The sequence below is a fragment of the Contarinia nasturtii genome, unplaced genomic scaffold (assembly GCF_009176525.2).
Source record: "Contarinia nasturtii isolate CC-2019 unplaced genomic scaffold, AAFC_CNas_1.1 Cnas_scaffold_1240, whole genome shotgun sequence".
In the NCBI taxonomy this organism is placed as follows: Eukaryota; Metazoa; Arthropoda; class Insecta; order Diptera; family Cecidomyiidae; genus Contarinia; species Contarinia nasturtii.
The window spans coordinates 6,398,440-6,418,704 of NW_022198581.1; the positions used below are offsets into that span (position 1 = coordinate 6,398,440).

At 33.5% G+C, this 20,265-nt stretch overlaps 7 protein-coding genes across 7 annotated transcripts; 6 read left to right on the forward strand and 1 right to left on the reverse strand.

Annotated features, from left to right (window-relative positions):
* Nucleotides 1-5: 5 nt before the first annotated feature.
* On the forward strand, nucleotides 6-2,166 carry LOC116345143 (CCA tRNA nucleotidyltransferase 1, mitochondrial-like). The gene is made up of 5 exons (XM_031774257.1): nucleotides 6-572; nucleotides 643-1,053; nucleotides 1,115-1,308; nucleotides 1,397-1,625; nucleotides 1,716-2,166. The coding sequence occupies exons 1-5, from the start codon at nucleotides 166-168 to the stop codon at nucleotides 2,071-2,073; spliced, it is 1,599 nt and encodes a 532-aa protein (XP_031630117.1). The 5' UTR covers nucleotides 6-165; the 3' UTR covers nucleotides 2,074-2,166.
* Nucleotides 2,167-2,347: 181 nt separating this feature from the next.
* LOC116345121 (CCA tRNA nucleotidyltransferase 1, mitochondrial-like) lies at nucleotides 2,348-4,446 on the forward strand. Its single transcript, XM_031774209.1, has 5 exons — nucleotides 2,348-2,915; nucleotides 2,977-3,387; nucleotides 3,448-3,641; nucleotides 3,706-3,934; nucleotides 4,013-4,446. The coding sequence occupies exons 1-5, from the start codon at nucleotides 2,527-2,529 to the stop codon at nucleotides 4,371-4,373; spliced, it is 1,584 nt and encodes a 527-aa protein (XP_031630069.1). The 5' UTR covers nucleotides 2,348-2,526; the 3' UTR covers nucleotides 4,374-4,446.
* Nucleotides 4,447-4,560: 114 nt separating this feature from the next.
* Nucleotides 4,561-7,283, forward strand: LOC116345120 (CCA tRNA nucleotidyltransferase 1, mitochondrial-like). The gene is made up of 5 exons (XM_031774208.1): nucleotides 4,561-5,627; nucleotides 5,687-6,097; nucleotides 6,169-6,362; nucleotides 6,435-6,663; nucleotides 6,737-7,283. The coding sequence occupies exons 1-5, from the start codon at nucleotides 5,197-5,199 to the stop codon at nucleotides 7,071-7,073; spliced, it is 1,602 nt and encodes a 533-aa protein (XP_031630068.1). The 5' UTR covers nucleotides 4,561-5,196; the 3' UTR covers nucleotides 7,074-7,283.
* A 539-nt stretch (nucleotides 7,284-7,822) lies between these two features.
* Nucleotides 7,823-9,143, forward strand: LOC116345122. The gene is made up of 4 exons (XM_031774210.1): nucleotides 7,823-8,299; nucleotides 8,392-8,586; nucleotides 8,662-8,835; nucleotides 8,896-9,143. The coding sequence occupies exons 1-4, from the start codon at nucleotides 8,263-8,265 to the stop codon at nucleotides 8,934-8,936; spliced, it is 447 nt and encodes a 148-aa protein (XP_031630070.1). The 5' UTR covers nucleotides 7,823-8,262; the 3' UTR covers nucleotides 8,937-9,143.
* Nucleotides 9,144-9,732: 589 nt separating this feature from the next.
* Nucleotides 9,733-10,743, forward strand: LOC116345135 (anaphase-promoting complex subunit 10). The gene is made up of 3 exons (XM_031774236.1): nucleotides 9,733-10,001; nucleotides 10,087-10,323; nucleotides 10,386-10,743. Exons 1-3 carry the CDS (start codon nucleotides 9,893-9,895, stop codon nucleotides 10,595-10,597), a joined length of 558 nt encoding a protein of 185 aa, XP_031630096.1. The 5' UTR covers nucleotides 9,733-9,892; the 3' UTR covers nucleotides 10,598-10,743.
* A 131-nt stretch (nucleotides 10,744-10,874) lies between these two features.
* Nucleotides 10,875-19,946, forward strand: LOC116345133. Its single transcript, XM_031774234.1, has 17 exons — nucleotides 10,875-11,101; nucleotides 12,232-12,395; nucleotides 12,473-13,198; nucleotides 13,290-13,467; nucleotides 13,530-13,702; nucleotides 13,767-13,841; nucleotides 13,924-15,263; nucleotides 15,334-15,811; nucleotides 15,876-16,023; nucleotides 16,186-16,431; nucleotides 16,523-16,683; nucleotides 16,763-16,929; nucleotides 17,393-17,499; nucleotides 17,602-18,429; nucleotides 18,578-18,815; nucleotides 18,951-19,286; nucleotides 19,517-19,946. Exons 1-17 carry the CDS (start codon nucleotides 10,936-10,938, stop codon nucleotides 19,860-19,862), a joined length of 5,877 nt encoding a protein of 1,958 aa, XP_031630094.1. The 5' UTR covers nucleotides 10,875-10,935; the 3' UTR covers nucleotides 19,863-19,946.
* LOC116345134 (RWD domain-containing protein 2A) lies at nucleotides 10,970-17,146 on the reverse strand. Its single transcript, XM_031774235.1, has 2 exons — nucleotides 17,048-17,146; nucleotides 10,970-12,148 (listed from the first exon to the last, which is right to left on the reverse strand). Exon 2 carries the CDS (start codon nucleotides 12,119-12,121, stop codon nucleotides 11,204-11,206), a length of 918 nt encoding a protein of 305 aa, XP_031630095.1. The 5' UTR covers nucleotides 12,122-12,148; nucleotides 17,048-17,146; the 3' UTR covers nucleotides 10,970-11,203.
* Nucleotides 19,947-20,265: the final 319 nt, after the last annotated feature.

Here is a 20,265-nt window from a genome sequence, read left to right on the forward strand (position 1 = left end):
TGACACATTGTTGGCGTTAAGGTTAAGATTTAAAAACAATACTATGCAATATTTGGAAATCGGTTTGACAAAATCAACGAATAAATTCTGTGGAAAAAAATATCAGTAATTTAACAATAATTCAATAAATTCAATTACAAATATATGTTCAGAGAGAATAAATAAATGAAAATGATCTTTAAACACATCACACAAATGTGTAAAAATGCAAAAGGCTGTAATAAGTATAACATTTTAAGGCTCACCCCTTCCGCCATTAATCAAGTGCACAGATTTTATTCACAATTTCCATTGAGAATTCAAAAACCAAGACAATCCATTGGCTTTTATTCATATGAGAAATGCAATCAGATACGTTGTGCCAGCATCAATGTGGATAGCACAATATCAGAAAACATTTCATCAAAATACAGAGAATTAGAGGCGAATTTTAAATGGCGAGCCGATCCAGTAATCACAACACTTGATCCAAAGAAACTTGAATCGGTACTACAAGGAGAGGAAATGCTCGAATTGATTGAGCTTTTTAAGAAAAACGGTTATGAACTTCGCATTGCCGGTGGTGCCGTCAGGTGAAAATCTATCATCTATATTTTCATTAAAGAATAAATAAAACTAATGGTGTTTCTTTTGGTGAAACAGAGATTTGCTAATGAATGTCGTACCAGCAGATGTTGATTTCGCAACAACTGCAACGCCAAAACAAATGGTAAAAATGTTTTGGAAGCAGAATATTCGTACGATCAATGCGCATGGTGAAAAATTCGGAACTGTTACAGCTCTCTTCCCAAATGATGTACGCTTTCAAGTGACGTCACTACGGATTGACGTTCATACAGATGGAAGATATGCGGATGTTGAATTTACAACCGATTGGTTGCTGGATGCTCATCGCCGCGATTTCACCGTCAATTCCATGTTTCTTGGCTTTGATGGCAAAGTATACGACTATTTATTTGGCTACGAAGATTTGAAAAATCGTCGAATCGTCTTTATCGGGGAACCAGACAAACGGATTAAAGAGGACTATTTACGAATTATGAGATATTTTCGGTAAGCAAAACAATGCATATATGTTTCTCTATATCTGCTAGTTTTATCATTTTTATTTTAGATTCTACGGTCGAGTGTCAGATAGTCCAAATAATTTTGATGCGAACATCATCAAAGCAATTTGTGAAAATATTGATGGTTTGCAGGATATCAGTGGACCACGTATTTGGTGTGAATTGAGGAAAACGTTAATTGGAAAGCATTGCTTTGACATTTTTGCAAAGATTATTGAATGCGGCGCAAGTCAATATATTGGTAAGTGATTGATCTTAGACAATTAAAACACCCGTTGACAAAATGAACGAGGAAAATTAAATTGAAAAAATGTCATTTTGTTTTGCAGGTCTGCCCGCTTCGGTTAACTGTGAGAATTTACTCCGTTTGAAGAAAACTTTTGAAACAACATTCAAAGATGTTGCCATCCATCCGACTACAATCGTTTCTACAGCACTTAGTTCAAAAGATGATGCAATTCATTTGAATACCCGCTTCAAGCCCACAGCATTTGACCGAGATCTGGCCATTTTTCTGGCGGAAAATAAAACGAAAACGGGTGACATTGATGACTTATTGTGAGTAACGTTCTTAATTGGTTTTTCAAAAAAATGTTTTTTTCATAATTCAACTTTTCAAATGAAAAAAAAATATGTTTTCGTTAACAGTCACTACCAAAAGTTGTGCATACCGCAGAATAAACGTTCGTCTAAAATCTCAAAAGAGTATACTCTTGAACTTTTGAAATATAACGACAAACGACAAATCTATGACCAACTATTGGAATGGGAGATGCCAGAATTTCCGATCAACAAACCCATTTTGTCGAAGCGTGGATATAAAGGAACCGTGGCAGAATTAATTCTGGATAAACTGTGTGTCGCTTGGGCCGATGGTAAATTTCAATTATCAAAGGACGAACTGTTGGAGCAACACCTTACAACCATCGCAGCAAAAGCTATCGAAGAGCTGGAGGCTGAAAAAAAGTCAAAAAAAAATCGAAAAAAATTTACTGCACGACTGTAGATTGTATTTAAGGAAATAGTTATTAAATTTGATTTTGAATGCATTTTTTTTATTAGTCAATAAAAAAGAAGATAAAACTTTGATTTTTTTTAATTTCCCAATAATTTTATTCCAAGCAATTTTTGATTGCTGTAAATATTACACATGCTTGCTTTAAATAGCTAGAAATGTGTATTTGTATGCAAAACCACAACAGTTGTACTAGAAGAGAATACGTTAAAGTTAAACACATGTAAGAACAACAACAATAACCAAAACACTCACATTTTGACACATTGTTTTGACGGCTGCAAAACATTCTAAAAGATTAAACAACAAATGAAATATTCCGATTTTATGGTGAAATTCGTTTATTATTATTTTTGTGTATTAATCGATTTTGTTGACATTTTAAAGACTGAACATTTCTATGCATCAAAGAACTAGTAGCCACTATTTAAAATTAAAAGAAGAATGCTAAGGCAGAGTTTTCAAATTTGGAAAAATGGCAATCACCGAGTTTTACGGGGGCTTTCATCATTTTCGATTGACCAAGAGCAAGTTAATCGGTTTGGATCAACCGTTCAATCGAATGAGTACAATAACTGTCGAAACCTACTGGCTGCCCCTTATCTGGATAGGAAATGTGGTCAAATACGGTGCACCAGCAGCGATGATTCAAACTTATTGAAAAACGATCTATCCAAATACAAGGATTTGGAATCAAAATGGCGGGCTGATCCAGTGATCACAATAATTGATACGCCACAATTTAAATCGATTCTTAAAAAGAACGTTCTGGATTTGGTGGCATTGTTTCAGAAGTACAACTATGAAATTCGAATTGCCGGCGGTGCGGTGAGGTAAAATAAAATCATTTTTTTTTTTAAATAAATGACTTTATCGAATTTCGTTTCGAAACAGAGATCTACTTATGAATATCACACCAACCGATATTGATTTCGCCACAAACGCAACGCCCAAACAAATGGTCGAAATGTTTGTGACGGAAAATGTTCGAGTTATTAAATCGAATGGTGGAATTTTCGGAACCATTACTGTTCGCATCAATGACGAGGAAAATTTTGAAGTCACTACATTACGGATTGGTGTTCATACGGATGGAAAACAAGTCGACGTTGAATTCACAACTGATTGGCTGTTGGATGCTAGTCGACGTGATCTAACCATTAATTCAATGTTTCTTGGATTCGATGGAAAAGTCTATGACTACTTCTTTGGCTTTGATGATTTGAAAAATCAACGAATTGTTTTTGTCGGGGAGCCGACCAATCGCATTAAAGCTGATTATTTACGTATTTTGAGATATTTCCGGTAAACAAAGCCATGCATATTGTGAAAATGTCTACTATAGTTTTATCATTTTTATTTTAGATTCTACGGTAGAGTATGTGAAAATCCGAACAATTTTGATGCAAAAGCAATCAAAGCTATTCGTGAAAATATTGATGGGTTGCAGATAATCAGCGGAGAACGCATTCGAGTCGAATTGAAAAAAATATTACACGGAAACCATCGTATCGAATTATTGATTAAGCTAATTGAATGTGGAGCCAGTAGATATATGGGCAAGTGATATTATCGAGGACATTAACATGGAATCGATTATAATTATTTTGTGATCAATTACAGGTTTTCCAGCTGCCGTTGATTGTGATGATTTACTCCGTTTAAAGCAAACTCTTGAAACAACATTCGAAGATGTTGACATCAATTGGATTATAATCCTATCGACTTTAATCAGTTCGAAAGACGACGCCATTCATTTAAATTCTCGGCTAAAATTCAAAGCAGGCGAACGAGATCTAGCCATTTTTCTTGGAGAAAATAAAACTGCAACGCGTCACATTGACGATATACTGTAAGTATTTTACTCTTTTCTTTTCTTAATTGTAGACCACAGTGTAGAAAATATATTATCCATTTCATTCAATCATAGTCACTATCAAAAGATGTGTGTGCCACAACAAGGTCATTCGTTCAAAGTGAGAAAAGATTTTGTTCTTGCGCTTCTGGTGTACAATGGCAAGCGTCCAATCTATGATCAATTATTAGATTGGAAGATTCCCAAGTATCCGGTGAATCGAACCATTCTTGAAAAGCATGGATGTAGAGGTCACAGCGCGGAGTTAATTTTGGAAAGGTTACGTCTCATTTGGGCTGATAGTAATTTTCAAATATCTGAGAACGAATTGTTGCAGCAACATTTAGCCGATGTAAAAGAAAAAGTTTTTGCAGAACTGAAAGAGCGGAAACTTCAGAAAAAAGCGTCAAGATTAAGAGAAAATATTACGCCATAAAATAATGTATTTAAATTCAATTGTATAAATCAAAAAAATTTTTTTTTACATAAAACTTATGTGTAAATCTCAATCGTTCACGCTATTTCTAATTTGTTGAAAAAGGGAAGAAGAAATAGTAATATCCGATTTCTTGTGAAATTCATTTTCGCTCAGCATTTTAATGAAATAAATAAAACAACTTGTTGAATTAAGCCTTTCAAATCAGGAAAAGGAAGGTTTTGACCCATCATCGCTTCAAGGCACCGAATTCATGATTCAATTTCTCATGGACGACGATGTGGATAGCATAAGATATTTAAAAAAACCAAGATCAGTTATTGTAGATTTTCAAAAAGGAAAAAAATTATAATAATTTAAAATAAAAAGATGGAATAATAGGAATGCCGGTATTTGATAAAATTACCAAATCCAAGTAAATTTTATAAATATAATTTGAATAGTCTCGATTCTGTTCAAGTACACCAAAAATCTAGTACAACCCATTGCCATAATACACAGAGACACCATTAAAAACAACAACAACAACTCTAGTTGAAACACATTTTGACACATTTTTTGACGGCTTGTAGTTAATTCAGAAAAAAAAACTATGGTGATATGTTTTCTTTAGTTAATGAGCAAATTTGGTAGATTATTGTGAAAATCATTGATCCAACATTGATTACAGTATAACTACGATGTGTAACATTCTAATGGAATTCGATTTTGTGCATAAATTCAAGTGAAATACCAAAGGCTTAAAACTATTGATTTATGGACATTTTTAAGTTCGAAAAAAAAAATACTATCGGCATATAGCAAAATAATACGATACCAATAAATGATGCTCAAACAATGTTCACATATCTGGAAGAATGCAACTATTAAAAAGTATAATATAGTTATAAAAAGAAACGCTTCGTTCATTGTTGGTCAAGTGCATTTGAAGCAGTTCAATTCGAACATTCAATTGCATCGGAATTTTAAGACTAAAAGTCAAACACTGAGTACTGTTGCTTATCATTTGCAAAAAAACCGTCATCAAATACGGTGCATCACTAGTAATAATACGGTAAATAATACGAATCCATTTCGATCGAAAAGTGTTGCATCCAATTACGAAAATATGGAGACGAAGTGGCGAGATGATCCTGTCATTACAACGCTTGATACACCACAGTTTAAAGCGATGCTGCGAAAGAACATTCTTGATTTGGTGGCATTGTTTCAAAAATATAACTATGAAATTCGCATAGCTGGCGGTGCCGTGAGGTAGGAATTTTTTCTTTTTTGTGTGTTGTGACAATTTTTCATTTGTTTTATTTTGACAGAGATCTGCTCATGAATATTACACCGATCGATATTGATTTTGCAACAACTGCAACACCAAAAGAAATGATTGAAATGTTTACCAAGGAAAATATTCGTATGGTCAATTCAAATGGCGAAAAACATGGAACCATCACAAATCGCATCAATGACGAAGAGAATTTTGAGGTGACCACACTGCGGATAGACGTTCACACCGATGGAAGGCATGCTGAAGTTGAATTCACAACCGATTGGTTGCTGGATGCCAGCCGACGTGATTTAACTATTAATTCTATGTATCTTGGATTCGATGGCAAAGTATATGACTACTTTTTTGGCTATGAAGATCTGGAGAATCGGCGAGTCGTTTTCGTTGGCGAACCAGCCAATCGCATCAAAGAAGATTATTTACGTATTTTAAGATATTTTCGGTAAGTTAAACTAAGTGACTATGTCACTGTATAATTTTCGTTTGTTCATTTTTTTTTTTGCTTGTTTTCAGTTTTTATGGCAGAATTTCTGATATACCCGACAATTTTGATGCGAAAACAATTGATGCCATTTGCGAGAATATTGATGGATTACAGAAAATCAGCGGCGAACGCATTTGGACTGAATTGAAGAAAATATTACAAGGAAATTATCGTATGGAATTATTTATTAAACTTATTGAATGTGGAGCCGGAAGATATATTGGTGAGTGCATTCGATATTACTTCAAATAATTTAATTTAAATAAATATGAACGATTTGTTTTTGGCGTTGCAGGTTTTCCCGCTTCCGTTGACTGTAATGATTTGTTCTGTTTGAAACAAACACTTGAAACGACATTCAAAGATGTTGCCATCAATCCAGTTACAATCCTTTCGACACTGCTCAATTCAAGAGAAGACGCACTCTGTTTACATTCTCGACTAAAATTGTCGGCATATGAACGTGACATGGCATTTTTCCTTGCCCAAAATAAGGCCGTAACACGAGGTATTGATGAATTGCTGTAAGTATTATTCAATTAAAATGAAAATTTCGAAGAAAAAAAAATATTAATCAATTGAATTGTTCTTTAACAGATATTACCAGAAAATGTGCTTGCCGCAGAAAAATCGTTCGTTTAAATTGCTAAAAGACTTTGTTTTGGAACTGTTGAAATACAATGACAAGCGACACATCTACGATGAATTATTGGAATGGGAACAGCCAAAGTTTCCGATCAACGGTACAATTTTAACCGAATGTGGATACAGTGGCCGTAAGATGGGTGCAATTTTGGAGAAATTGCGTGATATTTGGGCCGATAGTAATTTTCAAATGTCCCAAGAAGAATTGTTGCAACAACATTTAACGCCTGTACAACAGAAAGTTGCCGAAGAAGAGAGTCTCCGAAAAAAAGTCAAAACAAAAAAATAAACAGACGCCAATTGCATAATGAACGAATTGCGTCGCCGTATAGCTCGAAGCAGTAAAAATGAATTTACGCATTTCGACACATGCACTGTAAATTTAAACCGAAAATGAACAGAGAATCAAATTTTTAGAAATAATCAAAAGAAGTGGAAACAAAAACTGGAGATATATAAGTTTTTAAAACTAAAGTCTTCAATAAAGAATTATTACTTACTTGAATTGCCATTTAAAAAAACAAACAAACACGTGTCGTATCTTTTTTTTCTCTGACAATTTATAAATGTATAATTGCATTAATGCAATCGTTTAGTCATAAATCGATAGAGTTGTTATTTATTGTAGTAATTTTATCATCAGTATATCGCTTGAATGGTTTTTTGTAATCAAGGGTACCATTTAAGTACCATTTCTTTGCATCAATTTAATTTGTGTAACAAAAACGACGAAAATACACATGAAGTAACAAAACAAAATACATGTGACCAATTTTAAAACAAATGAGTAATATTTACAAATTTCGATATTATCATTATCATCATTTTCATCTCTTTTTTGTCGTCTCTTTATCAGATAATTCAAAGCTTATCGCACTTGAAATTTCGGAGAAGCGCGTGGATATAAAACAATGGAATGGAAAGAAAAACATATTTTAATGAAATTCACTTGAACAGACAACGATCGTTAAAATGACACATAAAAAAATGGGAATTTACCAGAAAATAAATAACAAAAAAATCCAGAATGTAGGACATTTCATACACATGAAATAGACATGAACTCGGTAAACTTCATTTGCACGTTGAAAACAACGAACTACGAAGCGTCGAGACATTGAACAGTAATTGTGATTTATTGTGTTTATTTATTTCATCATTGCTCGTCAAAGAAAAGCGTGAACATTTGAGCGCCACAGTTAAATATAATGAACACGTCTGAAATACTTAGTCTTATAGCTGCCGCCACACTGGATATATCTAAAAATTCATCGATCGAAACAAAACTGAATCGAAACTTGATTTTAATTATTAGCACACGCAAAACATTTGCTCTACATTTTTAATCGTGAATTATTTATTTTACGATTATTATATAATTGCTTTACAGCTTTAAAGAAAAAAATCCGCAACGAGAAAAAAACAGACGGAATTTAAAATTTAATTTAGTGGTGATTGAGACCTGAAATACGTGCAACATGCAGTTTTTTATCATTTGTACCGTGTTATTTGCTGGTGAGTTATTTAATTTTCAAATATCATTTATGCGTGAATTATCTTTAATCAATTAAATGAGTCACTTTTTTTGTGTGTGTCTGCCTGCATAGTGTTGATTGGTTCAAGTTCGGCATTTTTTAATTTTTTTCCACAACCAACAAGTGGGTGTACAGTTCTTGCTGTCGTACCAATGAGAGTTGACGCTCCACATCCTTCTAGTATATACTATAAAGCTCACCGTTTTCCGTCCTTGAATGAAAAACTTAGCGAAAACCAAAGTCGATTCAATCGTAATTTACATCAAGGTAAAACGTATAAGCTTATATATAAGCAGGTGTACTTGAACTTAAAATGCCTGACGATTTTTGTTTTTCTTTTAGTATGGGTGGATGCACCGGATCCAACGTACTGCGGCAACACTGGAGGAAGATGTTGTTTGAACGCTTTCATCCCCTCACAGTACGAATGGCGTATATTTGCAACGGGAGATAAAAAGAAAATTGCCAACGAACAACTATATAATAACAGAGACATTCATTCATGGACATATAAAGGTAGAAATTCAAATGAAATTAGAGCCCACATTTTTTATCAACTTTATTTTAATTTTTCAGTATGGACTGATGCCCCATCACGTTTTTGTAATATTTACTAATATACTTGCCGTACCATCCATAAATTGATCAACGAAAAACAAAATCAAATATATTTTTTTTTTATTTGCCTAACAGAAGCATATATACGCTAATTTCAATTTTACTTGTGTCATTCTACGAAATTATTTCGCAAACATGTGTTTCACACAATCCATATATTTGAGCAATAAAAAAAAGAACGATTTGAGTTGATAACAAAATTTAAATTACACTTGTCCAAAGCAATATTTTTCTACTTTTCAGGTGTTTCATCGTCACAATCAGTTTCAGTTAGTTATTTTTGACAACAATTGAACGAAGTTGAAAAGATATATCTGATATCTTTCATGAGTTTGATATGTGAAACAAATAAAAACCAACTGAATTGGTTCGTTGAACGGGTGACATCAATAAAAACAAACCTATTATCAAAACAAATAACTTCAGCAATGAAATGATCAACAACATATTTTGAATCATGAGTTTTATCCAAGTTTAGTTTGATATTTTATATAAATTGTTATTATTTTTGAAATTTATCACAATTAAATTATGCGATTAGGAAATTTAATGCACATTTTCTTAAAATAAATTCAGTCAAAAAAAAAATCAATCAGTCAAAAATTCAAAAATAATTTATAAACGTCTATTTCGTTTAAATGTAGATTCTTTAAAAGTCATTCCGTTCATTTACATTGAATTTCTGAATGAATATGGTATTGTCTTTAATTTCAAACTGATAATTTTCTTCTTTTTTTCAAAAATTCTCTTTTCCATTCCTCTTAATTCCAATTGTATTTTTCGATAAGTATGACCTTAACTCACATTAGTAAAATCTTTGTTGTGTTATCAGCGCCATCACAGCGATGACAAATTGAATTAGGTGTTCAATTGAAATGCGTTTGTTTACAACTAGAACGAAGTATCTGATGTTAATTGATTGTAAAAAAAGCCGACTGAATCTATTTTAAAGAAAATGAGTACAAAATCTGGTGGCGATGCTGATCCAATGAATGAAGAATACACGGGAAGTGTAACAGAGGTTGGAGCCCAAGCTGTTTGGAGTCTGTCATCATGTAAACCAGGTAAATTTATTTCACTGACACAATACCACTGAGCGTCCGTATTGGAACGTGCTAAACTGTTTCGATGTCAATTTGAATCCAAAAGGTTTTGGTGTGGAGCAATTACGTGATAATTGCATGGATACATATTGGCAATCAGATGGTCAATTGCCGCATTTGGTGAATATTCAATTTCAACGTAAAACAGCTGTCAATCAAATATACATTTATACAGATTACAAATTGGACGAAAGTTACACACCGAGCCGCATATCAATACGATCTGGGACGCATTTTAATGATTTACAAGAAATAGAAATTGTCGACTTGGTCGAACCGACAGGTATAAAGAGTGCATCAATAAAAATGAAACGTGTATCATTCTCATTTATTTTAATTTTTCAGGTTGGGTGCAAATTCCAATCAAGGATGTTCGCAATAATCCAATTCGAACATTTATGATTCAAATAGCCGTCATTTCAAATCATCAAAATGGCCGTGATACCCATATGAGACAAATTCGAATACATTCACCGATCGAAGGTCGTAAATATCTATTGGAAGGATTAGGGAAATTTACATCGGTCGAATTTCAACAATTTAGCACGATTCGCTAATTGTCATCATCATCATCATCAATGGCCAAAAAATTAATTTAATTTGAGATTCGCTCGTTGTTGAATTGTAATTTTTTTTTTTTAATTAAAAACATAATGAATATTAAAACATAAGAGTGCTGTCATGTATCTCAGCTCTGAACGAATTTGTTGCATTGCGTTTGTGTTACGTTTTTTTTTATTTGACAACTTCATGTTCACAGTAAATGGCGCACTTTATAACAAATGAAAAATCCGTTAGTCGCATACAATGTCAAATCAGCTCACATCATTTTGTTGTCCATGTGGTGTATTAATCTTTGAGTGAAAATAAAACGCAAAAAAAAATTCAATATAAAATGGGTGCAAAATGCCCGAAAAAGAGTTTGTCAATTTTAAACAAGTGGTTTTTATTGATTTTAATTGGATTTTATCCCATAATTACGGAAACCGCACCATCGGCCACTAGCTATGTTGATCGCGTTGCCGAGGCCAAAGCAAAACTTATCAAAATGATTCAAATAGGTATAAAAAGTTATTTTATTCAATTGCTTTTATAAAAATGGTAATTTCTTTTTTTACAAAACTCAAAAATTTGCTGTACATTCATGATGAGCGGTATTTTGTTCAATCCAATAGAAGAAGTTCTTTTTTTACATAACCACAATTATGGTTTTCTAAAAATTTCATAAATTCACTCATACTAATCGGTGCAACGGAATTATCATTATCAATATCATTGTCGCCGTACAATGTTTCCCGAAATTGCTTAAATCGCCGAAATTGTTGTGCTTTCGTTTGTGGTTTTGATTTTGTTTCGCTCAAACGTAAGGTAATCCGTTGCCATGCCCATTGACGAATGATTTTCCAAAATTCTTGTGTATTTTCTTTGGCACCTTCAACACAAATGATGCCCGGCTTGCCTGGCTTTGAGAATCCCGTTAAATCCAATTCTTTGGCCAATTTTAGAATATCTTGTCGTTTTTGTGTACTTTTTAAATGATGCGAATAAATCCATAAACGTTCCATTTCGACGGGTAAATCGGCATTCACTTTATCTTGTGCTGTTGGTGTTTGTACTTTTGTTGCATTGCCAATGATTGCATCGACATTATCTTGAAGCCAAACCACAATTGGATACACATAAACCGTTGATTTATCCACATCACCGCCATCAATATAGTCACCGATTTGTCGCTTTATTTCATTTTCAATGTGCATTTTATTTGGAGTGTTTAATGTCGTCCGCACAGTTATGTATGGCTGTTCCAATGACGGATACATATGCGGAAATTCAAATTGTAATTCAAGCGTTTGACCAACTTGACTCGATATTGGAATCGTTATTGTATAGTCGAGTTTTTGTGTTAGTCGATCGCTTTTCTTATCCAAATAATCAAACATATCGGCCAATATACTGTGGTCAGCGATTTTCATTTCGCCCGCATTACAAAATATCGATTGAAGCATTTCCACTTCATCACACTGGTCTTGAATACATTGTCGCAGCAGATTTTCAGTGGCCAATAGCGTTTCGTTATCCATGATTCGGCGTTAATTCATGCATTTAACCTAAGAGAAACGAAATGAACCAAAGATTATTAAAAGTACTACTTAAATTATATATTAGTAAAGTGATTTGATTTCTTTTTTAGAAATTCGTGAACTTAGTGGCTTTAATGAGTATTCAACGGTTCCCATGACATATCCATTGGACATTTGCCTGATGGAAGTCGATAAAAAGTTGTATGCAGCTTGTTTGGGACTCGTTGATTTTCGAAATAAAAAACGAACTATTATGAGAGTGCTTAAAAAAGTCGTAAGTTTGCACCCTTTACATTATTTGTTTTGAAGTTGTTTTGAAGGCTCTTTCCTCTTATTTTTCCATCCAATTAGCCACCCAGTCCTCTGAATAGACTCAACGATTACGTCGAAATTTTCAAATATGAAACACGTTCAGCACAAAGTATGGACTGTGTATCAACGTCAACCGAAGGCTATATATCCGTGGTCAACGATATAAAAACAAATAATTTGGATGATATAACAAAAGGATCGCCAATTTTCCAATTGAAAAATGATAAATTGATACCGATACAGTATTTTAATCGGCCGCGTCAAAATCGAATTCAATTTTTACACCATAAAAATGATCTGTTCATGTGGCAAACATTTCGAAACAGTGGAAAATCCAACGAAGAGTCAAATTGTCCGGTATTCAAATGGACCGATCAAACATTCAATGAAATTGGAAATATTCCATGTACGAATGCAATGCAATTGGAACCATTTTTGATTGATGGTGAAGTGTATGTGGCCGTTGCAAATTACATGGATGAACGTCAGAATGTTGAAACTCATTCGGCCATTTTTCATTATGATAAAACAACGCGTAAATTTAATTTAACACAAAATTTTAAAACATATGGAGCCATTGATGTTAAACATGTTCGTATCGGTGATAGTCATTTTTTGTTTGTGGCCAATTCATTTCAAGCACATTTAAGCGCTCATCCGGTTGTCACATCGAATGCTGTCGTCTATCGATATATGCACGAGAAATTTGTACCCATGCAAATTTTACCATTTGATGGAAAAATTATACAATTTTTACCGTATTTGGTATGACGTTTTTACATTTAAATTAAGCATACTACTTGATTGCTTATCGTGAGTTTTTTCTTCTTCTTTTGATTAATGTGATTGAATGCAGGGAAATAACAAGGAATTCGTGTTACTTATTTCAATGGAAGAAGGTCCCACGAAAGCATATCAGTATGATGGCACCATATTTTATGACTCCCAAATTACATTCACCGGCGATGCCTTTGCCAAAGGAATTTCAAGGATACGAACATACAAATTCACCAAAGACAATCGTTTCGTCCTCAGTATGTCATTCCAAACAGAAAAAATCCTCATTTATTTTTAAAAAAATTAAATTTTCTTCCAGTTGTTGCCAATACTGCAATGTATCGAGATACAATTAATTTATTCCAATTTCGCTTCAACACACGAATCGATTACGATTTTACGAAAGCATATGATATGTTCAACAATTGGTCTAAGAGTGTCGAGGACAAATTGAACACGGATCAAATTGTTGAAACGCACAATGAAATAGAAGTTCGTATAAAAATGGATTTAACTGCTGAAAATTGTATGCTTATTGGTTGATTTTAATTTTTAGTCACTAAAACCGCCACCTGGCTTTGGCGTTATTAATCTAGAAACCACAAAAGTAGACACCATCCACACAGATACGGTTTGTAATAGTGGTTGCTTATTGATAATTTTGATAAAAAAAACATAAATGATCCTTTCGATTTTTGTTTTTAAATATGTAGATTTCAAAATCATCGAGTCCGATTAATTTCACTGAATTAAAACGTGCTATAAACCGTGCTGAGGAAATAATTTCAAAAGAATCGATACGACGTCCGAAGCGTTTGAATGATTCAATGTTTGAGAATGATATGAATGCGTCATTAGAAAGTGATGAGGATGAAGATACATTTGAATTGGATGAATTGGGAATGCAAGCTTCACATACCTTAACCGTGAATGAACTAACCGTTTCAGAGAACTTTTTTACCGAAACCATTAATGGTCGTGAGTTTAAAGATTTGGTTCGTGAAGACTCGAATTTGAATCTGGATCATTTTACCGTTGATCGTTTGATCATCAGTGATTCGGAGAATTTTGAGGCGATCGAAAAGAAATTGCTGGATAGTGATAAACGAGTTAAGAGACAACAAGATACGTTTGATCCGATAGTTGAACCGATCATTTTAAAGGATGTAATCGTTGAAGGTCTTGTTAATGGCATTAATTTTTCATATATTGTTGAAAATGCTCTGCGAACCAATGTCCAAAATCAACGACTTGAGGGTGAAATTAATTTTGGTCGTTTGCAAGCAAAATCGATTCAAACGAACGACGGAAAAATTTCCAATATTGATCTAAATACCATTGCACGCATCAATGCCAATCAAACAATCATCTTATCACCGATACGTTTCACACAAGAACTTGATGTGAATCAATTGAAAATTGAGAATCGTTTAAATCACATTTTAATCGTAAATGGTCAAATGGATGCTTTATTCAAAAAATTCAGACGCCCACAAGAGATAACCGGTTTAAAGGAGTTTGAATCGGTTGTATTACGTGAACCAATTACATTACAAGGAAAAATCAATGTGACAAGTTCAACATTTAATCAAATGAGACCAATCGTTACCATCGATGACGATATTGTTATCGAAGACGATGTGTCATTTATGGGAAATGTTACAATTGGAAATCTATTGATTGCTCAAAATATGTACGGTGCAAGTATACGATTCAATGCAGCACAGTTACTAGGCGATGGTCTACGTTTCGATGAATCGGTCGATTTGCCAATGGAATTTATACAACCCTTTCAAATCGATGATTTAAAAGCACCATCTCGGATTAATAACATTTCCATTGAAAGTCTTATACGACGGAATGTAACTGAACAACAGAAGATTTGGGCATCAAAAATATTCACCACCGATTTATCGGTCGAAGATGGCCATTGCGATGCGAATGAAATAAATGGCGTCAATTTACAAATGTTGAATAATACAATGATGAAACGATCGGGTATAAATCAAATTGTTACCGGAAGCATTAAATTTGATAAAATTCAAGCCGGACGGTAAGTACTTCTTTCTTTCTTTCTTTCACAAAAACGATTTAAATTGTAAACTTTTATGTGATATGATCAGAGTTAAGTCAAAGAATCTAAACATCGGAAAAATACCGTACGATCGCCTTTTAACCAAAAATACGGATCAAGAAATCAATGGAAACGTTACAATTCATGGAAACATAGTTTTGGACGATGGTGAAGTGGAAATTAATCATTTAACCACAGAAAATAGCATTTTTGATGTTAAACTTCAGCAATTATTAGACGATTGCTATTTTCAATTGTCAAATGAAAGCATCGTTGTTACCACCGATAAATTTTTCGATAATTTAACCATTGGCGAATTGGTTATCGAAAATGATTTTTGGCAAGCGGATCTATCGACCGAAGAGATTATAACACGTTTCGAAGAACTAAAGAAGGGCATTATAGTCAAAGGACCACTTAAATTCACATCCACCATCAATATCAGCAATCTCACTGTTACGGGTAGCATTAATGATATACCAAGTGCAAAGTTCGGCAAACAATGGCTACTTTCAAAGGGAAAACAAGTAGGTTTTACACCAAGAGAAAATCTAAAGAGAGAAGTCGTAAGTGTTTTTATTCTTTTTTCAGACCTTTTTAGAACCGCAAAATTTCACCGATGTCACATTCAACGATAATCTACAATTGTTCGGCAGTATTAACGGCTATGATTTTGACAAACTTGTCCAAGACTCTGTGAACAAGAGTGAACCAGCTTCGCTCAAACATGTTATATTCGGTAGATATATTTATTTTCTCACCTTCGGAGGAATCTGTCTCTTTCTCTCATTGCCTCTCTTTATAGAAGCATTCTATTCTTTCAAAACTGTATGAAATTCAGTTTAGAGATGCTTTGGAGGTTAAATACAAATATATTTACGAAAATGCTCCTTTTTTTCAGATAATATTATTTTCAAGAAGAATCTAACAATTGGCGGAAAATTGTCAGACATTCAAATTCCGGACGATTTAATTCTCAGTCATTCGGATACATTGCAAAATTTCAATGAACCATTTGTGTTTGCTGGAGATGTTGAGATTATCGGAACACTTGCGATAGCCGATAAATTGAATGGTTTTAATCATGCACAATTTTGTAATTTAATCGAATCAAAGCCAGACATTCAACACCGTTTGATTATAAAAGGTGCGATATTCTTTCTATCTCGACTGTATTTTGGTTGTCTTCAATTTTTTTTTTTTAACGAACATTTAATGTGATTATCGGTTGTTTTTAGGTGATGTCATGTTTGCTGATGATCCAACGATAGAATATCTCAATTTGGAGTCATTCGAACACATGCTCCTTACCACTTGGTTTAAAAATGATCGTCACGTGAATTTTTCATCGACCGTTCATTTTGACAATGTCATTTTCGAGAAACCAATCACAACAACGGTATTTACAATTCTTTGAAAACTACTCGATTGGCTCATAGTTGTTGTGGTTTTTTTTTTTTTCGATTTACTCGTTTTAGGGTTTGATAAATGACATAGATTTGGTGGATTTACAAAAGCGTTACATGAGTTTAAATACGCCACAAAAAGTGTCGACGCCTCTACGTTTCCACGGCCATGTACATTTTCGCAATTCAATAACTGTGGATACACTTTCACTGGAAGGACTTATAAAAATACCTCAAAGGTAAGCAAGCTCACCCAGGCGCTATTGCTCTGTTTTCATCGAAATAAATTCATTTACCAATGTGAAGAGTATGAGCGTGTATAATCACAATGAATTGATGGTTTGCAATTGAACTTACTTGAATTTGGAAAGATGTAAATCGGCCAATTTAAATTTGGTGCTTTATAATTCCGAGTTAAAAAAACACACACTGTTTTTATTATTATTCGATTGACATATATCAGAGACAATTGTCAACATCGACACTGTCAACGTCACAGCATGTGTGATGAGTTTTGTGTGGTAATTAAGCACACCGATAGATGGAGCTGAGTGATTAAATGGTGCTTTTTCGTTTTTGCTGCTTTTGATTTAAATGAAAACGAAAACAATAAACCAAAAAAATTCATATACATTTAACCATTTCTGTTATTTCTTATCATTCGTTTAACAATATAATATGAATTTTCCATTGAACAAATAGCGATATCACATTGAATATCACGGACTTCGATCAGAATGTTTTGAAAAATACGAAGGATACGCAATTCATTCGAGGCCATTGGACGGTGAATGAAATCAGATTTTTGGGTAATAAAATGTCCAATTGATTTGTCATTGAATAGGGTTTTATCGCTTCAAATTAATTATGTATTATTTTCGTTTTTTGTTGTTGACATCGCATGCACACAGGAAATTTGAGTTCGACCACAATAAATGGTTTGAATTTTGCATCCGACATCGTTCGTTGGGATCGACCCGATTTAAATGTAATACATGCACCGAAACGATTCCGGTCTCTAACCGTTGAACAATTGACATGTCGTGATCGGTGTACATTGCAAGGAGTTGATATGGAGGATTGGACGGATCGTGCGGCTATGACCGGTTTAAATCAAACAATTCAAGGCACCGTTTATATACGAAATCCCGTTATATCATCGATTCAAGTATTGGGACAAGTGAACAATATGGAAATTAATTCACAAAGTGTACTGCTTAAAGGTGTACCGCAAAGAATGAATGGCATTGTTACGATCGGAAATCGTTCACACATCGATTCAATTAGTTCGATGACCATTGAAAATTTAATGGTGAATTTTATCAATGATAAAAATGTATCGGAGTTCTTTGAAAATCTGGTGAAAAAAGATGGCCGTGGCAATGATGTGGGTGAGATTTTCTCAAACATTGAATTTATCAATGGTGTCGATTTTGAAAATATTAACACCGACTTTTTGAATGGACTAAATGTCAATGAGGTCACATCACAAGATCATATTATGTATCGTGATAAACTGAGAGCCGCCACCGATAAATTGGATGCCATTGTCAATAAACTTATTCGACGCGAAAAATTTGCACATTTTGATCAAATGATCGTGCGTAGAATACTGTCGCCATCAACTCAACGAGTCCAAAGACTTCTTGGATATGATTATGAATTTGTTGCAAATAACCATTCTCATGTTGAATTTTATACGTGGAACTGGAATACGAAAACACTGCACGAACTTAACAGTAAGTGAGCTATGGACACATTTTTATAATTTAATGACCTTACCTTAAAAACTAGTGTGACCAGTTTGACAAAAACCAAAATTAAAACCAAACTAAAACAGACAAACTAATTTTTTTTATCTATTATTTTTGATCGATTTTATAACAGTACCGTTAGCCTTGCCAGAAAATATGGTTATCATTGATGTGAATGTATTGCGTGCGAACCCAATGTATATACTGCTGATTCAAATGGAAGATCTATACACGGGGAAATGTGTGAAGTTTTTCTATGATTATTCAAATGGTTTGGATCAAATTCAATACATTTATGCAATTGCCGAAGACATCCAAATGACCATCGAACCATTTGAGTTGGATCAACGCCATTGTTTTATTCAATACAAGTAATGCAATTCATTTTTAATTTGCTATTGATTTTTCATCGTTAGAAATAAAAATCATTTCACCATTTCTCATGCACCAAAACAAAATCCACACTCTCCATAACCAATATAAAATTTTCTACTTTACCATTGCAGAAAGTTCAATGCAACACAATACATTGTGTATTGCATGGACGTTGTTACCGATGGCGAAAGTAAACAATTGAAAGTGCATCAAATTGATGTAGCAAATGCAAGTGAAATTTATAAAATTACCAGCGGATATGCGAATGCAGTAATTTTATGGTTTATTAACGGTGAAATCGAAAGTCGTCAGTATGATACGCAGCACGGACAAACGGAATCATGTTTCCGAAAATTCAGTAATGTTACATCGGTGGCGGTTAAGGAATTTAGCACACAAAAATTGATGGCCGTTTGTTGGCATTCACATGACTCGAATATGGTTAACGGATTTGTAAGCATTTATCGGTAAGAATATTGCACAAAATATTTATTATTCAGTAAAAATCGATGCCAAATAAGTACTGGTACTACTAACAGATACTGTTTCTCAGGGAGGAATTTATGTGAGGAGGAGCGATCTGCTTCTCAAAGCACTTCTCTTCACATATTGATTGCTCTGAGAAACAGTCTCTGGTTTTAGAAGAATAACAATTCTAATCTATTTTTATTTTTTTGATGATTTGTTGACTATTTAGCATCGAAAACAATCACCTAGAACACTATGCAGATGTTGAATATCCGGATTCTGTAATTTTACAATGTGGGCTGACCAAATTTTCGGACGTTCAAACAATTCTAGTGGTAGCTGTTCGAACATCAACCGGTGAAATGTTACAAATTTATCAAGATAAAGGTGTGAGCGGATTTCAGGAGTTGAAGGAACACATTATTCACATAAAAGTTCCGGTTCCACATTATTTCCGCAGTAATATAGTGCCCGAAAAACGTTTTTCATTGATTGAATCGCAAAATGGCATTTTGAAATATATTTCCATTTACACCGAATCTAGTGTAGGCTTTTTTGAATGTGTCTATATGTAATCAATAGTTTTTTCGTTTTTGAACAAATTTTTTGCATTGTTTTTTAGCAAATTTTTTTGTGGAACACTTTTTTTCCATTTTTTATACAGATTTTTTTTCTTAGTAAATTTTTTTTAGGATTATATCAAAATTTATGAATGAACACACAAAAAACGCTTAGAAATAATTAATCCATGAATAAAATGTGATAAAAATCAATGGTAAATATTAAAAATGGTTAAATAATTTTTTCATTTCTGCGATTGATTGGAGTGAGATTTAAAAAAAAATTGAGGTGCTTGGCATAAGGTATATATCTGTTATTCACTATCTCTCTGCAGACATCTGTATTATTTCCTTATTATCCCAACTCATGCTATAGCACGAACTAAAATCAAACGAAACTACATAAAAAAAACTCACC

What these genes read in the sequence shown, in the direction of transcription:
- LOC116345143 (XM_031774257.1), top strand. Translation starts at nt 166, where the DNA reads ATGAAAATGATCTTTAAACACATCACACAAATGTGTAAAAATGCAAAA. An exon ending in ATTGCCGGTGGTGCCGTCAG is followed by an intron (nt 573 to 642) that starts GTGAAAATCTAT and finishes TTGGTGAAACAG; the next exon opens with AGATTTGCTAATGAATGTCG. An exon ending in CGAATTATGAGATATTTTCG is followed by an intron (nt 1,054 to 1,114) that starts GTAAGCAAAACA and finishes TTTTTATTTTAG; the next exon opens with ATTCTACGGTCGAGTGTCAG.
- LOC116345122 (XM_031774210.1), top strand. Translation starts at nt 8,263, where the DNA reads ATGCAGTTTTTTATCATTTGTACCGTGTTATTTGCTG. An exon ending in TTGTACCGTGTTATTTGCTG is followed by an intron (nt 8,300 to 8,391) that starts GTGAGTTATTTA and finishes CTGCCTGCATAG; the next exon opens with TGTTGATTGGTTCAAGTTCG. An exon ending in TCATTCATGGACATATAAAG is followed by an intron (nt 8,836 to 8,895) that starts GTAGAAATTCAA and finishes TTAATTTTTCAG; the next exon opens with TATGGACTGATGCCCCATCA.
- LOC116345120 (XM_031774208.1), top strand. Translation starts at nt 5,197, where the DNA reads ATGATGCTCAAACAATGTTCACATATCTGGAAGAATGCAACTATTAAA. An exon ending in ATAGCTGGCGGTGCCGTGAG is followed by an intron (nt 5,628 to 5,686) that starts GTAGGAATTTTT and finishes TTATTTTGACAG; the next exon opens with AGATCTGCTCATGAATATTA. An exon ending in TGGAGCCGGAAGATATATTG is followed by an intron (nt 6,363 to 6,434) that starts GTGAGTGCATTC and finishes TTGGCGTTGCAG; the next exon opens with GTTTTCCCGCTTCCGTTGAC.
- LOC116345133 (XM_031774234.1), top strand. Translation starts at nt 10,936, where the DNA reads ATGGGTGCAAAATGCCCGAAAAAGAGTTTGTCAATTTTAAACAAGTGG. An exon ending in AACACTGCACGAACTTAACA is followed by an intron (nt 18,430 to 18,577) that starts GTAAGTGAGCTA and finishes ATTTTATAACAG; the next exon opens with TACCGTTAGCCTTGCCAGAA. An exon ending in GGATTTGTAAGCATTTATCG is followed by an intron (nt 19,287 to 19,516) that starts GTAAGAATATTG and finishes TTGACTATTTAG; the next exon opens with CATCGAAAACAATCACCTAG.
- LOC116345134 (XM_031774235.1), bottom strand. Translation starts at nt 12,121, where the DNA reads ATGGATAACGAAACGCTATTGGCCACTGAAAATCTGCTGCGACAATGT.
- LOC116345121 (XM_031774209.1), top strand. Translation starts at nt 2,527, where the DNA reads ATGCTAAGGCAGAGTTTTCAAATTTGGAAAAATGGCAATCACCGAGTT. An exon ending in ATTGCCGGCGGTGCGGTGAG is followed by an intron (nt 2,916 to 2,976) that starts GTAAAATAAAAT and finishes GTTTCGAAACAG; the next exon opens with AGATCTACTTATGAATATCA. An exon ending in CGTCACATTGACGATATACT is followed by an intron (nt 3,935 to 4,012) that starts GTAAGTATTTTA and finishes ATTCAATCATAG; the next exon opens with TCACTATCAAAAGATGTGTG.
- LOC116345135 (XM_031774236.1), top strand. Translation starts at nt 9,893, where the DNA reads ATGAGTACAAAATCTGGTGGCGATGCTGATCCAATGAATGAAGAATAC. An exon ending in TCTGTCATCATGTAAACCAG is followed by an intron (nt 10,002 to 10,086) that starts GTAAATTTATTT and finishes TGAATCCAAAAG; the next exon opens with GTTTTGGTGTGGAGCAATTA. An exon ending in CGACTTGGTCGAACCGACAG is followed by an intron (nt 10,324 to 10,385) that starts GTATAAAGAGTG and finishes TTAATTTTTCAG; the next exon opens with GTTGGGTGCAAATTCCAATC.